Source organism: Dryobates pubescens, chromosome 39, assembly GCF_014839835.1.
Source record: "Dryobates pubescens isolate bDryPub1 chromosome 39, bDryPub1.pri, whole genome shotgun sequence".
Classification (NCBI taxonomy): Eukaryota; Metazoa; Chordata; class Aves; order Piciformes; family Picidae; genus Dryobates; species Dryobates pubescens.
In genome coordinates, this window is record NC_071650.1 from 1435828 (window position 1) to 1453508 (window position 17681).

The 17681-nt window shown below is 55.0% G+C and overlaps 1 protein-coding gene across 1 annotated transcript in view; it reads left to right on the forward strand.

The window, feature by feature from the left end:
• Positions 1–687: 687 nt before the first annotated feature.
• HNRNPLL (heterogeneous nuclear ribonucleoprotein L like) overlaps positions 688–17681 on the forward strand; it is a 26998-nt gene continuing 10004 nt past the window's right edge. Inside the window, exons 1-6 of the mRNA XM_054177277.1 lie at positions 688–1008; positions 5848–5966; positions 7458–7695; positions 10301–10386; positions 11405–11501; positions 11602–11674. Coding sequence (XP_054033252.1) covers positions 817–1008; positions 5848–5966; positions 7458–7695; positions 10301–10386; positions 11405–11501; positions 11602–11674 — 805 coding nt within the window. The 5' untranslated portion in view covers positions 688–816. The remainder of the gene's footprint in view (positions 1009–5847; positions 5967–7457; positions 7696–10300; positions 10387–11404; positions 11502–11601; positions 11675–17681) is intronic.

Here is a 17681-nt window from a genome sequence, read left to right on the forward strand (position 1 = left end):
ATCATCAAGTCCAACCTAACACCCAACCAGCCCATGGCACCGAGCACCTCATCCAGGCTCTTCTTAAACACCTGCAGGGATGGGGACTCCCCCACCTCCCTGGGCAGCACATCCCATGGCCAACCTCTCTGTGGAAAGCCTCGCGGGTCTCTTCCAGCCTGGGTGATTCTGTGGTTCTGTGACGAGCACGGGCCAGGAGTGGAGCCGTGCCCCGGGGTCGGCCTCACGGCTGCAGCAGGAGGGCTCTGTGACCTTGGCGGAGCTCAGCGCCGGGCAGCGGCACGCACCGGCCCTGCTGCCGCCGCTCCGAGGCCCGCGCCTCGCTGCCTCCCCGCCGCCTTCAGCAGGCGGCAGCGCCGGGAGAGAAACAAAGGCGGTGGCAGGCGGCTGAGCGCGGAGGAGGCTCCCGGGCCGGGGCCCTCAGACCGTCGTCACCGTGCGCCCCCGGCGGCTGCCGCCCCCCCGTTCCCGAGCCCTCAGACATCAAAGAAGGGGAGAGCTGAGGGCGGGAGCTTAGGGAGGGCGCACTGACAGGCGCTCTCACTGGCCAATCGCCGCGCCGGCGGGAGGCGATGGGCACGGAGGCTAGCCAATCGCCTCGCCGTCTGCGCCCCCTCCCCGACTCGGAGCCAATCGTGGCGCCAGTGGCCGGCGAGGAGGCGTGACCTGCTCCGGCGCGGGGAGGGGTGTGTGCGGGATCCCGGGGAGCGGAGCATCTCTCGGGTTCGCCCGCGTCAGGCCGCGCTCCTGCTCCCCCTCCGCTTTTCCCTCACCGCTAGCCGGGCCGGGCCGCTCGGTTCCTTCTCTCACGCGGCCATGTCGTCACCGTCCTCTGGAGAGCGGTACGAAGAGGAGGAGGAGGAGGACGGGACCTACGAGAGCCACGCCAAGCGGCTGAAGCCCAGCACGGCCGCCGAGGAAGGCGAGATCGAGTACAGCGGCGCGGAGGAGACCGAGAGCCGGCGGGACAAGCCTGGACAGCCGCGCGGAGGCGGCTTCTCGGGCGGGGTGAGCGACGGAGGCCGCCGGCGCGGGGGAACGACGCCTTCCGTCGGGATGCCGCCGGCGGCGGGGAGGGGGCTGCGAGCCGCGGGGCGAGGCCTGGGCCACTCCCCTCCGCCTCTGTGTGCCGGGGCACGGCGGGGCGAGGCGCGGGCTTCCCGGGGGCTGCCGGCGCCGTCCGTCGGCCTTCCCTCGGACGAAGCCCGCCGGCCCTGTTCCCGGGCATGGAGGCGCTTCCGGTGGGGGTGCGCCGCTCCCCGGCCGTGGTCGGAGGGCGGGAAAGCGGGCCGGGAGCCGGGAGCCGGGCCGGCCCTGCCGCTCTCTCCCTGCCTGCCGCGGCCGGCGGGAGCGGAGTGCGCGGCCGCGTCCCGCTGCCGTTGCCCGGCGAAGGCGGGGGCTGAGCTGGCACCCGCGGGACGGACGCGGGTTTGGGCTGCGCGGTGTTCCTGATCCGTGGGCAGGTCTGCGCCCTTCGGGATGCTGCCGCTGCGAGCTGTGTGCTTGCCCTGTTGCTGAGTGTAGCTATAGAGACAGAGCGGGGGAAGACGAGAGCGAGCCGCAGGGATTCTTTCACCCCGTTTTACCTCCGTGTCTAGCTGATCATAGGCGATCACCTCCTTTGGAAATTCTTCTGTGTTTCTACTTTTCCCCCTCCCACGTGAGCAGCGCTGCGCTGCTTCACTCAACTCTTCTGCTGAGCTCCTTTTGGGCGTCATGAATTGGTAGCATTTAAGGATCGAGATCGTCCTTGACCCACACATTTGGACTCGCGATGCTTTTGTGCCTGCTGTTCCCTTTCTGAGCTGGGTGTCCAGCTGACTGCAACCTTGTGATGCCTCTGTTTCTCACTTGAAACAGCGAGATCAAGAAAACATTGCTTTAATGGCAGAACTTGGAATTTAGGCTGCCTTTGTCTCGTGGTTTATTAAAATGAGCTCGCTTGGCACTGGAATAAGTTAGTGAGAGAGCTTTTGCTGTCACCACCCTTCCACCAGTTAAACCTCTTGATGGAGAGAGTGCCTGCTAAAACAGGACAAAAGTTCCCCCATAAATGGGAGCAAAGCTACATCTCTGCAGAGAACTGGTTTAGCTCTGTAGTTTCTTGTGAAGGAACATCATCTCTGGCCCAGTCAAGGTTTAGCACTGTGCTTTGTCTGGAAGGCTGCTTCTGAATGAAATTGTGGAGTCATAGAGTGGCTCAGGTTGGGAGGCACCTCAGAGCTCATCTACTCCAGCCCCCTCGGCCATGGGCAAGGACACCTCTCAACTAGACTTGGCTGCTCAAGGCCTCATCCAGTCTGGCCTTGAAGCAACTCCAGGGAGGAGGCATCCACAGCCTCCCTGGGCAACTTGTTCCAGAGTCTCACCACCCTTCTACTGAAGAACTTCTCCCTTCCCCCTCAGCTCCAGTCCAACCCTCTTCTCCCTCATCTTCAAACCATTCCCCCTTGGCCTGTCTCTAGAGCCCCTTAGGAAAAGTCCCTCTGCAGCCTTCCTGTAGGATCCCTTCAGCTCTGAAGTCCCCCTGGAGCCTTCTCCAGGCTTGAACACCCCCAGCTCCCTCAGCCTGTCCTCATAGCAGAGATGTTCCAGGCTTTGGATCAGCTTTGTGGCTCTCCTCTGGACTTGCTCCAACAGATGGTTGGTTAAGTTTTCTGGAGATCTTGGATATCACGAAGCACTAAAAGTAGGACCAAATTCCCTGCCTTTCCTCTTTTCTGCAGTGTTTATGAAATCAGCCATTTCATTCTCTTATTACCCCCCCCCCCCCCCCCCTGTCACTCTGGTCTCTGGCTCTTTGTTGGCTTCATGCTCACCTCAGGATCTCAGTTTAACCTAGCTGAGGTGCAGGGTGCACTGCCCTGTCCCTTTAGGTAAGGAGGGCATGGACTGTATTTGCGAGATGACATTTGGAATTGCAGGAATTGCTGACTCTGGTGAGTTAAAAAACCCAAAAGCCCCAAACCTGAAACCAAGCTGTAGGAGGTCAAGAGGAGGAGGGGTTTTAGGCAGCTGCTTGTGTCAGGGCTGGAGGAGTTGGGTGGTAGCTGACTTACTGGCAAGCCTGTGTGCACAGGTTCACTTCTGTTCACAGAAGCTGCCTTGACAGAGTGGCTGAGAGCAGCCAGGCAGAAAGGGGCCTGGGGGACTGGTGGACAGCAGCTGAACATGAGCCAGCAGTGTGCTCAGGTGGCCAAGAGAGCCAATGGCATCCTGGCCTGGATCAGGAACAGTGTGGCCAGCAGGAGCAGGGAGGTCATTCTGCCCAGCACTCAGCACTGGTCAGGCCACACCTGGAGTGCTGGACCAGTTCTGGACACCTCAGTTCAAGAAAGATGTTGAGCTGCTGGAAGGTGTCCAGAGAAAGGCAACAAAGCTGGGGAGGGGTCTGGAGCACAGCCCTGGGAGGAGAGGCTGAGGGAGCTGGGGCTGCTCAGCCTGGAGAAGAGGAGGCTCAGGGGAGACCTTCTTGCTGTCTACAACTACCTGAAGGGAGGTTGCAGCCAGGTGGGGGTTGGTCTCTTCTCCCAGGCAGCCAGCACCAGAACAAGAGGACACAGTCTCATGCTGCACCAAGGGAACTTTAGGCTGGAGGTGAGGAGAAAGTTCTTCCCAGAAAGAATCATTGGCCATTGGGATGTGCTGCCCAGGGAGGTGGTGGAGTCCCCATCCCTGGGGGTGTTCAAGACAGGCTTGGATGTGGCACTTGGAGCCATGGCTTGGTTGTCAGGAGGTGTTAGGTATTAGGTAATAGGTTGGACTTGATGCTCCCTGAGGTCTTTTCCAACCTGGGTGATCCTGTGATTCTCATTAGGCATTAATGAAGTTTTGGACACATGTATCTAACAAGCAACCTGTTAGGGTCCCCACCTTTTCCCCCCCACTTTGCTGTCACATTTATGAAAGCAATTAGAGAGGGCTGCAGTGAGAGGGCAAAGCTGAGTGTGCATGAGATGTTCTGAAGGGTGAGAAATAGACCCACAGTATGTTTAGGTACCTGGGGGATAGAAGATGGAGGAGTGGTGCCATGCTTTTGCAGCAGGGGAGAAAAGGAGAGCTGGAGAGGTGAGCAGGAGCAGGGGAAAGGAGCAAAAAGGGAGCACAACCTAATAGAGCTAAAGTGAATCTGGAAGGTGTCTGCAGAAGGCCTAAATCAGATCTATGTCTGTGCAAAGAGTTGGGGGAAAATTCCCTAATCTGGAGTTTGTGAGCAAGAGAGACCTCAGCCTGGAGCCCATCCTGGCTGATTTCCTTTGCTTTGGAATGGCAGAGCATAGTTTGTGAGCAAGGCAGCAGTGATGCATTCAGAATGGTCTCCAGGCCTATGTAGGTCACCAAAGAATGGATGTTCTGATGTCACAGCTGTGCTTTGAAGCTGCTTCTGTTGCAGTCTTCTGTCTCTGAAGTAACTTTCTTGTTCTTCTTCTGCTTGGTTATGTCAGCACTTCCCTTCCTGCTTCAGCTCTCCATAGAAGCTCAGTTTCAATGTTAAACACTTTTATGGTCCTAGCTTTCTCCTTATCCATAGAATGCTCTGGCTTAGAAGGGAGCTCAGAGATCCTCCAGTTCCAACCCCCTGCCATGGGCAGGGACACCTCCCACCAGCCCAGCTTGCTCAAGGCCTCATCCAGCCTGGCCTTGAACACCTCCAGAGAGGTGGCAACCACAACCTCCCTGGGCAACGTGTGCCATTGTCTGGGGACTCCCCACCCCCAGTATCAACAATGTCCTCCTCATCTCCAGACTCAATCTGCCCTCCTCAAGCTTCAATCCATTCCCTCTCATCCTGGAATAGAATAGAATAGAATAGAATAGAATAGAATAGAATAGAATAGAATAGAATAGAATAGAATAGAATAGAATAGAATTACCCAGGTTGGAAAAGACCCTTGAGATCATCAAGTCCAACCCATGACACAACACCATCTAATCAATGAAACCATGGCACTGAGTGCCTCATCCAGGCTCTTCTCAAACACCTCCAGTGATGGTGACTCCACCACCTCCCTGGGCAGCACATCCCAATGGCCAATTACTCTTTCTGGGAAGAACTTTGTCCTTACCATGAGCCTAAACTTCCCCTGGCACAGCTTGAGACTGCGTCCTCTTGTGCTGGTTGCCTGGGAGAAGAGACCAACCCCCCCCACCTGGCTACACAACAAGCCCCTGTCAAAAGTCCCTTTCTGGCTTGCTGGAATGAGTTGTGTGTGTTGTGCCTTCAGCTGTGGAGATGTTTTGCACAGCACAGAGACACTGAATTTTTCATGTTTGTCTGGTGGTTTTATTGCCCCTTCCAGAGGAAATCAAAGGTCATTAGGGGTTTGCTTGACACCACAGCTGCAAAACTGGTTTGATACTAAGGTGTGGATCTGCTCCTTGTGAAGGCCTTTTGGCACTCAAAACACACACTTGTGACCTGTGTTGAGGGATGCCCTCCAGAGGGACTTGGACAGGCTGGAGGAGTGCCAAGCCAACCTCAACAAGGCCAAGGGCAAGGTCCTGCAGCTGGGTCGGGGCAATCCCCAGCTGGGTGAGGGGTGGCAGGAGAGCAGCCTGCAGGAGAAGGCCTTGGGGGGTGTCAGTTAATGACTGTAAGCTCTCCCCAGAGTCTTCCCCAGGCTGAAGAGCCCCAGCTCTCTGTTAGGCTATCCCTGTAGGGGGACTGAATGATCTCTGGAGGTCCCTTCCACCCCCTCAGGTCCTGTGATTCTTGCAGGCCCTTTTCAGGTAGCGGGAGGCTGCTGTGAGGTCTCCTCGGAGCCTTCTTTTCTCCAGGCTAAATATACTTCTGCTAGCAGCATTGCTTGTTGTGTGCTGGATTCTAAAGTCTCCTTTCCTTGCTAGGATGCTGGGGGAAGCCACCACAAGGTTTCTGTTTCGCCTGTGGTCCACGTGCGAGGGCTGTGTGAATCAGTCGTGGAAGCAGATCTCGTGGAAGCCCTCGAGAAGTTTGGAACCATATGGTATGAAAACCAGCATGAAGTCCTCTCTCTGGTGGGAGCCTTACTGAAAGGTGGCTTGAAAGGCATTCTGACAGCTTTTGGACAGCCAGAGCTTGGCTGGGAACGAAGCAGAAAGGGAACCTTCACGTGTGAGGGTTCTGCCTGCCCCCCACCCCCTGCCCTCCCCTCTCTCTGTGCCCCCCCCCCCCCTCTGTGCTACTCCCATGGCCATAGGTTTCTTGAGCACCTCCAGGGATGGGGACTCCACCACCTCCCTGGGCAGCACATCCCAATGGCCAATTACTCTTTCTGGAAAGAACTTTCTCCTCACCTCCAGCCTACACCTCCCCTGGCACAGCTTGAGACTGTGTCCTCTTGTTCTGGTGCTGGCTGCCTGGGAGAAGAGACCAACCCCCACCTGGCTACCACCTCCCTTCAGGTAGTTGTAGAGAGCAAGAAGGTCTCCCCTGAGCCTCCTCTTCTCCAGGCTAAACACCCCCAGCTCCCTCAGCCTCTCCTCATAGGGCTGTGCTCGAGGCCTCTCCCCAGCCTCGTTGTCCCTCTCTCAATGTCCTTCTCAAATTATAATCCTTAAGGCCTACCTGTGGTCCCCAGAAGATTGGTAGATTCATAGAATGGTTTGGGTTGGAAGGCATGTTAAAGATTGTCTAGTTCCAGGTCCCACTCCATGGGTGGGGACACTTTCCACTACACCAGGCTGCTCAGGGCCTCATCCAGCCCGGCCCTGAACACCTCCAGGGAGGGGACATCCACAAGGGAGGTTTATGTTGGATATTGGAAGAAACTTCTTGACTGAAGGGGTTGTCTACCACTGGAACAGGCTTCCCAGGGAGGTGGTTGAATCTCCATCCCTGAAGGTGTTTTAAAGAGGCAGAGATGGCTTCTCCAGCCTGCTTAATTCTGTATTCTGCTGGGACAAGGGGGGATGGAAAATAAACAGAAATGGGTAGATTCAGATTGGGTGTTAGGAAGAAGTCCTTCCCCAGGAGGGTGGTGAGACACTGGCACTGAGGGGCCCAGAACTGGACCTTCATTCACTAGGAGCCTTTTTCTAGGATCACTTCTTCCTACCTGGAAGTCATCAAAACCTTAGCAAACCTCCAAGCATGAGCTGGTAGCAGCATCCTGGAGCAAAACTAGAAATGGGGAGATTCAGATTGGCTGTCAGGAAGAAGCTCTTGCCCATGAGGGTGGTGAGAGCCTGGCACAGGTTGCCCAGGGAGGTGGTGGAAGCCTCCTGCCTGGAGGCTTTCCAGGCCAGGCTGGCTGTGGCTGTGAGCAACCTGCTGTAGTGTGAGGTGTCCCTGCCCATGGCAGCAGTGGGGTCGGAGCTGGCTGCTCCTTGAGGTCCCTTCCAGCCCTGACAGCTCTGTGCTTCCATGAGACCTGTTTTCCCTTGGCTAGTGAGAAGAAAGAGGGCTATAGAGGGTTGTAGCCGTGGTGAGGAGGGCAGGCCAGGGGAGAGCTTGCAGTGGTGTTTCTCCCCCCCAGCTATGTGATGATGATGCCCTTCAAGCGCCAGGCCCTGGTGGAGTTCGAGGGCGTGGAGAGCGCCAAGAAGTGCGTGAGCTTCGCGGCCGAGGAGCCCGTCTACATCGCCGGCCAGCAGGCCTTCTTCAACTACTCCACCAGCAAGAGGATAACCCGCCCTGGCAACACTGATGACCCTTCTGGGGGCAACAAAGTCCTCCTCCTGTCAATTCAGAATCCCCTCTACCCCATCACCGTGGTAGGTTTCTTCCCTTTTGTTCCCCTGACTGGCTCTCTGTTTCCTTTGTCTGCTGACTTGCAGGACTAAGCAGGTTGGAAAAGCCCTTCACAGGGTGGGCAGCTCACAGGATGGGAGGGGTTGGAAGGGACCTCTGGAGAGCTTCCAGTCCAACCCCCCCTGCCAGAGCAGGAGCACAGAATCCAGGTCACACAGGAACACAGCCAGACAGGGCTGGAAAGGCTCCAGAGAAGGAGCTCTGGGCAGCCTGCTCCAGGGCTCTGGGACCCTCACAGAGATGAAGCAGCTCCACATGTTGAAGTGGAACATCCTGTGCTGCAGCTTCCATCCATTGCCCCTTGTCCTATCCCAGTGTGCAACTGAGCAGAGTCTGTCCCCTCCCTCTTGAGTCTCAGCCCTCAGCTATTGATAGACATTTATCAGTTCCCCTCTCAGCCTTCTCCTCTCCAGACTAACCAGCCCCAGGGCTCTCAGCCTCTCCTCATCAGGCAATGCTCCAGCCTTCATCATCCCCATAACCTTCCTCTGGACTCTCTCACGTAGATCCCTGTCCCTCCTGAACTGGGGAGCCAAACAGGGGCAGGAGTGTAGTCAAGAGAGTCCAACAAAGGGCTGTGAGGATGATGAAGGGACTGGAGCACGTGCCCTGTAAGGTCACTACAGGGTTCATTTGAGTCAGGAATTAAATTCACCTACCAAAGCTTTGCACCATCTTTGCATAAGTAAGGTGCATGCTATGGCAGAAAAGGATTTTCAAGGTGATTCAGCCTCATTGTTCAGAGTCACAGATTGCACTGGGTTGGGAGGGAGCCTCCAAGGGCATCTTGTGCAGCTCCCCTGCACTCAGCAGGGACACCTCCAGCAGCAGGCTGCACAGGGACACAGCCAGGCTGAGCTTCAAGGGCTCCAGGCATGGGGCCTCAAGCCCAGCCCTGGGCAGCCTGTGCCAGTGTCTCCCCACTCTCCTTGGGCACAACTTCCTCCTGAGGGCCAACCTCAAGCTGCCCTGCTCCACTTTCAAACCCTTGCCCCTGGGCCTAGCACTCCAAGCCCTTCTGAACAGTCCCTGCCCAGCCTGCCTGCAGCTCCCCTGCAGATCCTGAACTGCAGCTCTGAGGTCTCCCTGGAGCCTTCTCTTTTCCAGGCAGAGATGCCCCAGCTTGTAGCCTGTCCTCACAGCAGAGGTTCTGCAGCCCCCTGAGCATCTTTGTGGCCTCCTCTGCACCCTCTCCATCAGCTCCAGGTCTCTCTTGTGTTGGGGGCCCCAGAGCTGGACACAGCCCTGCAGGTGAGGTCTCCCCAGAGCAGAGGGGCAGGATCCCCTCTCTCCATCTGCTGGCCAGCTATTCTGCAATACATCTGAAGATGTCAGTGGTTGGGGTTTTGAAATGTTGTAGTTGCAAAAGATTGCTTCTGAAACCTTTCCAGTGGTGTTGCCACAGCGCCGGAAACGTCCCTTAGGCTTTGCCTCTGTTTCAACACTGTGGATGTTTGTTTTGCCCCTAGGAGGAGAGGTTATTTTGGTGCAGTCCTTTTATGCCTGAGCATTTCCTTTGTGAAATGCTCACATGCTGGTAATCAGCTCCAGTGTGATGGAATTTTCCTCACTCTGATGTGGGTCTCATCCCTGTTACTTTTCAGTGTTTCAAGTCATCCCAAAGTGCTGCTGAAACTTTATTTGTTGGACTTGGACAGGCTGGAGAGCTGGGCCCAAGCCAACCTCAGGAAGTATGACAGTGCCAATTGCAAGGTCCTGCACCTGGGTGAGGGCAATCCTAAGCACAAACACAGAACCTCCCTGGGCAACCTGTGCCAGTGTTTCACTGTCAACAATGTCTTCCTCATCTCCAGTCTCAATCTTCTCTCTCCCAGCTCAAAGCCATTGTCCCTCATCCTGTCACCCCCAGCCCTTGTCCAAAGTCCCTCCCCAGCTCTTTGGAGCACCTTCAGGTACTGGAAGGCTGCTCTAAGGTCTCCCTGGAACCTTTTCTTCCCCAGGCTGAACAGCCCCAACTTTCCCAGCCTGCCCCCATAGCAGAGGTTCTCCAGCTCTCTGAACATCTTTGTGGCCTCCTCTGGACCCTCTCCAGCAGCTCCAGGTCCCTCTTATGCTGGGGGCCCCAGACCTGGAGGCAGTGCTGCAGGTGTGGTCAGAGCAGAGCAGAGGGGCAGAATCCCCTCCCTGTGCTGCTGCTCTCCCTGCTCTGGCTGCAGCTCAGCACACAGCTGCCTGCTGGGCTGCCAGTGACCACTGCTGGCTCCTGGGGACTTTGTCACCAACTGACACCCCCAAGGCCTTCTCCTGCAGGCTGCTCTCCTGCCACTCCTCACCCAGCCTGGATTTGTGCTTGGGATTGCCCTGACCCAGCTGCAGGATGGATGGCTGCATTCCTGTGTGCCCTGCCCTGTGTGACCCTGCTCTGGCAGGGGGCTTGGACTGGATGACCTCTGGAGGTCTCTTCCAACCCCTAAGTGTCTGCAGTTCTGTGTGAGCCTTTCCTTCACTCATTGTCATTTAAATGGCAATGTGAGAAAATGCTCTGTGGACCCAGAGTGCTGGGAATCTGCCATCTGAGTGAACTCTTCTTGTTCCCCCCTTCTTTAGGATGTTCTGTACACTGTGTGCAACCCTGTGGGCAAAGTTCAGCGCATTGTCATCTTCAAGAGGAATGGAATCCAAGCTATGGTTGAATATCCTTTGGGAGTCTGATTTGCTGCTTTGGGGTTTTTTTTCCTTTCTTCTTTCTCCTTCTTCCTTTCTCCTCCCTCCTTTCTTCTTCCTCCTCTCCTCCCTCCTTTCTTCTTCCTCCTCCTCTCCTCCCTCCTTTCTTCTTCCTCCTCCTCTCCTCCCTCCTTTCTTCTTCCTCCTCCTCTCCTCCCTCCTTTCTTCTTCCTCCTCCTCTCCTCCCTCCTTTCTTCTTCCTCCTCCTCTCCTCCCTCCTTTCTTCTTCCTCCTCCTCTCCTCCCTCCTTTCTTCTTCCTCCTCCTCTCCTCCCTCCTTTCTTCTTCCTCCTCCTCTCCTCCCTCCTTTCTTCTTCCTCCTCCTCTCCTCCCTCCTTTCTTCTTCCTCCTCCTCTCCTCCCTCCTTTCTTCTTCCTCCTCCTCTCCTCCCTCCTTTCTTCTTCCTCCTCCTCTCCTCCCTCCTTTCTTCTTCCTCCTCCTCTCCTCCCTCCTTTCTTCTTCCTCCTCCTCTCCTCCCTCCTTTCTTCTTCCTCCTCCTCTCCTCCCTCCTTTCTTCTTCCTCCTCCTCTCCTCCCTCCTTTCTTCTTCCTCCTCCTCTCCTCCCTCCTTTCTTCTTCCTCCTCCTCTCCTCCCTCCTTTCTTCTTCCTCCTCCTCTCCTCCCTCCTTTCTTCTTCCTCTTCTGATGGGATCTAACAGGAGGATGGCAGAACAATAATATGGCACTTTGAGACCAAATTATGTTTAAATTTCCAGAGAATAGAGAATTATAGAGGACAAAATACAGAGAGGAGAAGACTCTGGGGGGAACCTCAGAGCAGCCTTCCAATAGCTGAAGGGACCCTACAGGAAAGCTGGTCTCTTCTCCCAGGCAGCCAGCACCAGAACAAGAGGACGCAGCCTCAAGCTGCACCAAGGGAAGTTTAGGCTGGAGGGGAGGAGAAAGTTCTTCCCAGAGAGAGTAATTGGCCCAGGGGGGTGGTGGAGTCCCCGTCCCTGGGGGTGTCGAAGCCTTAACCGGCGGTGCAGGTTCGAGTCGGTGTTCTGCGCCCAGAAGGCGAAGGCGGCGCTGAACGGGGCAGACATCTACGCGGGGTGCTGCACGCTGAAGATCGAGTACGCGCGGGTAATGCAGGCTCGCCCCTGCCCTGCTCCCTGCTGCTGCTGCTGGGGGAAGCCAGCTCTGCCCTCCAGGCTCTGAACTCTTCTCACTTTTCTCTGGGCAGCCGACTCGCCTCAACGTCATCAGGAACGACAACGACAGCTGGGACTACACGAAGCCGTACCTGGGCCGCCGAGGTAGGTTCCCCTCCGTTCTCGCGGTAGGCGCGTGGCGGTGCCGGTGCTCGGTAGGTGGTGGCAGGCTGTGTGTGTGGCAGTAGTCATTTCAGAGCAAGCCAGTGGCCGCTGAGGGCTGCGTTGAGCAGCCAGGAGATTTAACCCCGAGCCCTAGTGCCCCCCCTCCTGCCGTGTGCTTGAGCCACTTAGTTCGAGGAGGAGCCCACACCTGCAAGCACCTCACCTTCGCAGTTCTCAAGGACTTGCATTTCTCCAAGCAGCTCTCTCTCTTTGGAGGAGAGGAAACCTGGCACAGACTATTCCTTACAAACTACAAACTTGCACGCTGCTTCTCCTTGGAAAGGACTCTTTTGTTTTGTCTGTTGGTTGGTTGGTTTTTTTTTCCCTTATGTTGGACGAGGCACTCAGAAGCATAGAGGACTTCAGCAGGCTGACTCCACACCTCATCATGCACCACAGCGGCAGCAGCCAACAGTCCAAGCAATCAAAACCAAAACCAAAACCAAAACCCTCTGAAAAAAAACAAACAAACACCAAAAAAACCAAAACCACCTGCCCAAACAAACCTCAGACTTGCAATGCACCACGTCTGCATACTGCATGCACCACCACCACCACCACCAGTTCCTTAAAGGAGGACACTTGTCAGTGCTTCAGATTTGTGTGGGATGATAGACTGCACCCAGGCTGCTGGAGGCTGTACCTATGGTGCTCCTTACTGCCCTTCACATGGCAGCTGGGGGGAAATAAACCAAAAAAAAAAAAAGGAGGACCTCCAAAATTCAGAAACCTCTCTTGTTGCTACTCTTGACATTGTGATATTATTATTATTATTACTATTATTATTATTACTACTAATAATACTAGTATTCCTCTTCCTCCTATTTATTCCTCCTATTTATTCCTCCTCCTATTTCTTCTTCTTGCTCCTCCTATTTCTTCTTCTTCCTCCTCCTATTTCTTCTACTTCCTCCTCCTATTTCTTCTACTTCCTCCTCCTATTTCTTCTACTTCCTCCTCCTATTTCTTCTACTTCCTCCTCCTATTTCTCCTACTTCCTCCTCCTATTTCTCCTACTTCCTCCTCCTATTTATTCCTACTTCCTCCTCCTATTTATTCCTACTTCCTCCTCCTATTTATTCCTACTTCCTCCTCCTATTCCTCCTCCTATTCCTCCTCCTATTCCTCCTCCTATTCCTCCTCCTATTCCTCCTCCTATTCCTCCTCCTATTCCTCCTCCTATTCCTCCTCCTATTCCTCTGCCTCTGCCTCCTCCTCTGCCTCTGCCTCCTCCTCTGCCTCTGCCTCCTCCTTTGCCTCTGCCTCCTCCTATTCCTCTGCCTCTGCCTCCTCCTATTCCTCCTCTGCCTCTTCCTCCTCTTCTTCTTATTATTATTCCATGCTGTATGTGGGAGTTGAATTCATTCTGACCAGTGTGATGCTGTCTAGCACTAAGGGAGTTGAAGCTTTACCCTGTAGCTAGTTGGAACTGAGCAGTGCAATTAGCAGCCAGGTCCCCTCCAGGTGTCTTGATTAAAGCAGGGAGGTAATTGGTGCAGTCCTGCTGCCTCTCTTAAGTGCTGAGCTGTACAAAGTAACCCAGGGCTTAAGTGGTGTCAGTGGCAACGCCGACAACAATGGAGTGGTTTGAAGCCTGATGTAAAGACAAACTGCTGTGTAGCCTGACTCCTGTAAAGTGTTGGTTGATTGATTGATTGACTTTTAAATAATAAACCTGTGTTCAGCAACCTCTGTACAAACCCTGTGTGCCATGAAAGCAGTGGAGACAACGTGCCTGAGACAGAGGACTGTAATGCTGGAGGGCTGGTTGAGAGCCAGGGCTTTGAGCATCTCGAGTGGCAGTGCACTGCCCAAGTCATGCTGCAGAGAGCCTGGGCTTGTGAAACTGTTTGCACAACAAAGTTCTTGTAAAAAGTTAAAGGAGGGAGCTACAGTACTGGTTGCAGCTGAGAGATGATTTCTGTGTCTAGCAGCAGCATGCCAAAAGAATTTGGTCTGGGTGTTGGTGGTGTGGTGGTTTATTCTTGTATCCAAATTCCTGGCATTTTGGAAGAAACTCAAGGGCAAGGAACAACAACAACAGCCAGCAACAACAAAAAAAAGAGGAAGATTTAAATGCTAAACCTCTGATTTCACCCTCAGGCCTTTTGGTCATTGCAGCAGATTTGGAGGCTGACTTCCTCGTGCATCTCCTGGCATCACGTAATTGGGCTGCCTGAACTTGGAAGCTCCCCAGGCAAAAGGAAACAGTGGGAAATGGAAACTCCAGGCTAGGTGTGGCTGCAGAACTCTCATCCTGCCTTCTTGGGGTCCACGTGGACCCAGGGCAACCCCTTGCTGTTGCCTGTGCAGCACTTGACAGCTCAGGAGAGGAAAAGAATTAGATGGAGATTATAGATTATATATATGTGTGTGTGTAGAGGGAGAGAGGAGGGAGGAGGGAGGAAGGGAGAGAGGAGGGAGGAAGGGAGAGAGGAGGGAGGAAGGGAGAGAGGAGGGAGGAAGGGAGAGAGGAGGGAGGAAGGGAGAGAGGAGGGAGGAAGGGAGAGAGGAGGGAGGAAGGGAGAGAGGAGGGAGGAAGGGAGAGAGGAGGGAGGAAGGGAGAGAGGAGGGAGGAAGGGAGAGAGGAGGGAGGAAGGGAGAGAGGAGGGAGGAAGGGAGAGAGGAGGGAGGAAGGGAGAGAGGAGGGAGGAAGGGAGAGAGGAGGGAGGAAGGGAGAGAGGAGGGAGGAAGGGAGAGAGGAGGGAGGAAGGGAGAGAGGAGGGAGGAAGGGAGAGAGGAGGGAGGAAGGGAGAGAGGAGGGAGGAAGGGAGAGAGGAGGGAGGAAGGGAGAGAGGAGGGAGGAAGGGAGAGAGGAGGGAGGAAGGGAGAGAGGAGGGAGGAAGGGAGAGAGGAGGGAGGAAGGGAGAGAGGAGGGAGGAAGGGAGAGAGGAGGGAGGAAGGGAGAGAGGAGGGAGGAAGGGAGATGGAGAGCAAGAGAGTGAGACAGAGGGAGAGAGAGGGATCTCCTTCTATATATTGTGTGATAGTTCATCAGTTCCCAGTTACTGTGGCCCACATCTATTTAGCTAGAAAATGGGAATAGAAATCACTGAGAGAACACTGAAATGAACCAGAAAGTAATCCAGGAATACTTTTTTTGAGCTTTTTTCCTCCTTTCCCCCCCCCCCTTTTTTTTTCCTTATATTTTTTTCTTTCTTTTTTTCCCTTTTGCCCTTCCTTCCTCCCCCCTTTTGCCCTTCCTTCCTCCCCCCTATTGCCCTTCCTTCCTCCCCCCTATTGCCCTTCCTTCCTCCCCCCTTTTGCCCTTCCTTCCTCCCCCCTTTTGCCCTTCCTTCCTCCCCCCTTTTGCCCTTCCTTCCTCCCCCCTTTTGCCCTTCCTTCCTCCCCCCTTTTGCCCTTCCTTCCTCCCCCCTTTTGCCCTCCCCCCCCCATTTCCTTTTCTTTTTTCCTCCTTTCCCCCCCCTTATTTTTTCTGTTTGAGAGTTTTTGCATTTATGCTGCAATTGCCTCTTGTAGCCTCATTGTTTAGCTTCTGAACTTGAAATGTCCTGGCCTGGAGGGCTCTGACTGCAGCTGACCAGACCTCAGCCCCAGGGGGTTCATTCTGAAGCCACGGCTGCTAATGCACCCCTGCAGAGCTTCTCCCCCTCCAGTCACTGGAATGAAAAGCATTTTGCTAGTGCTTTTTGGTTTTATTTTCCTTCTTAATGGGCCCAAACTGCAAACTTCCCCCTGGTGCTGCACAGAATCCTAGAGCAGCCCTCTGAGATCAAGTCCAGCCACTGACAAAACACCACCGTGGCTGCTAAACCGTGGCCCCAAGTGCCATGGCCACAGGTTTCTGGAACCCCTCCAGGGATGGGGACTCCACCACCTCCCTGGGCAGCCTCTGCCAATCCCTGACCACCCTTGCAGCAAAGAAATTCTTCCTAACCTCCAACCCAAACCTCCCCTGGTGCAATTTTGGGCCATTTCCTCTCCTCCTCTCACTTGTTCCCAGGGAGCAGAGCCGAACCCCCACCTGGCTCCAGCCTCCTCTCAGGGAGCTGCAGAGAGCAAGGAGGTCTCCCCTCAGCCTCCTCTTCTCCACACTAAACACCCCCAGCTCCCTCAGCTGCTCCTCCCCAGCCCTCTTCTCCAGACCCCTCCCCAGCCCTTCTCTGCCCCTCTCTGGACCCTCTCCAGCAACTCAACTTTCCTCACTTCAGTAAACTTCCTGCCGAGTGCCTGCAGCTGTGAGCCCATGCTGCAGGAAATGGAACACAGAAATGCACTTAAGCTTTGTAGTGTTCTGCTGGCTTTCAACCAGAAAAGGTCCAGCTGGGGTTTGCAGCCTTTCTTTTTTGTTGGTCAATAACCAGCTGCTGCAGTGACTCAGGGACCTGAGCTGCAGCAATGACAAGCCCCCAAAACTTGAACGAGATGGGAAAGAGCCTTTCCTTTCCCAATCCTTCTGAGCCTCTCCTCTTTCCTGGCTGCTTTACACCATTAGGGGGCCTTTGGCCAAGGAATGAAGAAGGGTCAAGGAGAGAACAGTAGGCTGCTGCATCAAAAAGAGGAAAGGCTTGTCAAACTGGCTGCAGTTTCAAAGGATTTAACTCCACAGGTTAGGACTAGAAACCCCCAACCCCCCCTGCCCCCCACCTTATTTTTGAACTGCAGACAATTTAAATGCTCAAAATAATTGCAATGATTGCCCCTTTGCTTTCTGGAGCCCAGAACCAGAGCTGTTAACCCTGACAAAGGGAATCAACCCCACAAATCTGGCAAAAGGAATCTTTCTCTGTTTGAAGGCATTCAGCACTTTTCTCTCCTCAGGCTTCATTGCCAAAGTCAGTCCTGGAATGGCTCAGCTTGGAAGGGACCTGAGAGATCATTTACTCCAACCCCACTGCCATGGGCACCTCTCAGCTAGAATTAGTTGCCCAAGGCCTCATCCAGCCTGGTCTTGAACACCCCCAGGGAGGAGGCAGCCACAACCTCCTTGGGCAAACCAGCTCCAGAGTCTCACCAGCCTCCTACTGAAGAGCTTCTCTCTCAGTTTCAGTCTAGCCCTGCTCTGCCTCAGCTTCAAACCATTCCCCCTTGGCCTGTCTCTAGACACCCTCAGCAAAAGTCCCTCTGCAGCCTCCCTGCAGGATCCCTTCAGCTATTGCAAGGCAGCTCTGAGGTGCCCCTGGAGCCTTCTCCTCTCCAGGCTGCACAGCCCCAGCTCCCTCAGCCTGTGCTCACAGCAGAGCTGCTCCAGCCCTTGGCTCATCTCTGTGGCCTCACTCCAGCAGCTCTGTGTCCTTCTGCTGCTGGGGACAGCAGAACTGGAGGCAGGATTGGACGTGAGGTCTGAGCAGAGCCCAGGGGCAGAAGCTGTCCTCAGAATGCTGAGCAGCTTCGTTTTCATCTTCCACTGTCGCCTTGCCTGATGCAAACCGTTCCAGGGTGATGCCTGCAGCTGCACAGGGCCTCGAGTTGCCGCTTCCAGCAATCAGACTTCGGTTTGCTGAGAGCTGCTGCAAATGCCTTGCCCCCACCTTCTCAAGGCAGCTTTGTCCATCAGGACACATCCAACAGAGACACCTGGCCAGGTGGACTTTGTCAGGCAGCCTGGGTGGGAGAAGCAGCTTGAGCACGGGGCCGTGCTGCTCTGCTCTCCTCCAGTACTGTAGCCCCCTCGCTTAACTTTCGTCTCCTGAAGAGCTGGGTTCGCTTAAAGGATTTGCCTGCCCCCTGCGGAGAGCGCGTTGTGCCTTCAGCACCCTTGGAGCTGCGGTGTGCTGCTGCCGCCGCCTCCCGCAGGGGCTGCCCAATCCTTTCAGCAGGCCCAGCCCCTGGCTTAGGGGCTCTGTGAATATTTGCTGTCCGCCTCTGTAACGCTCTCTTGTTTACTGATTGTGAAACCGTGTAACACAGGTTGTTGTTGGCTTATGCTGAAACTTCTTGAAAGGAAGCCCCCCCTTTGAAAATGTGTTGCTGTTGAAGCTAATGT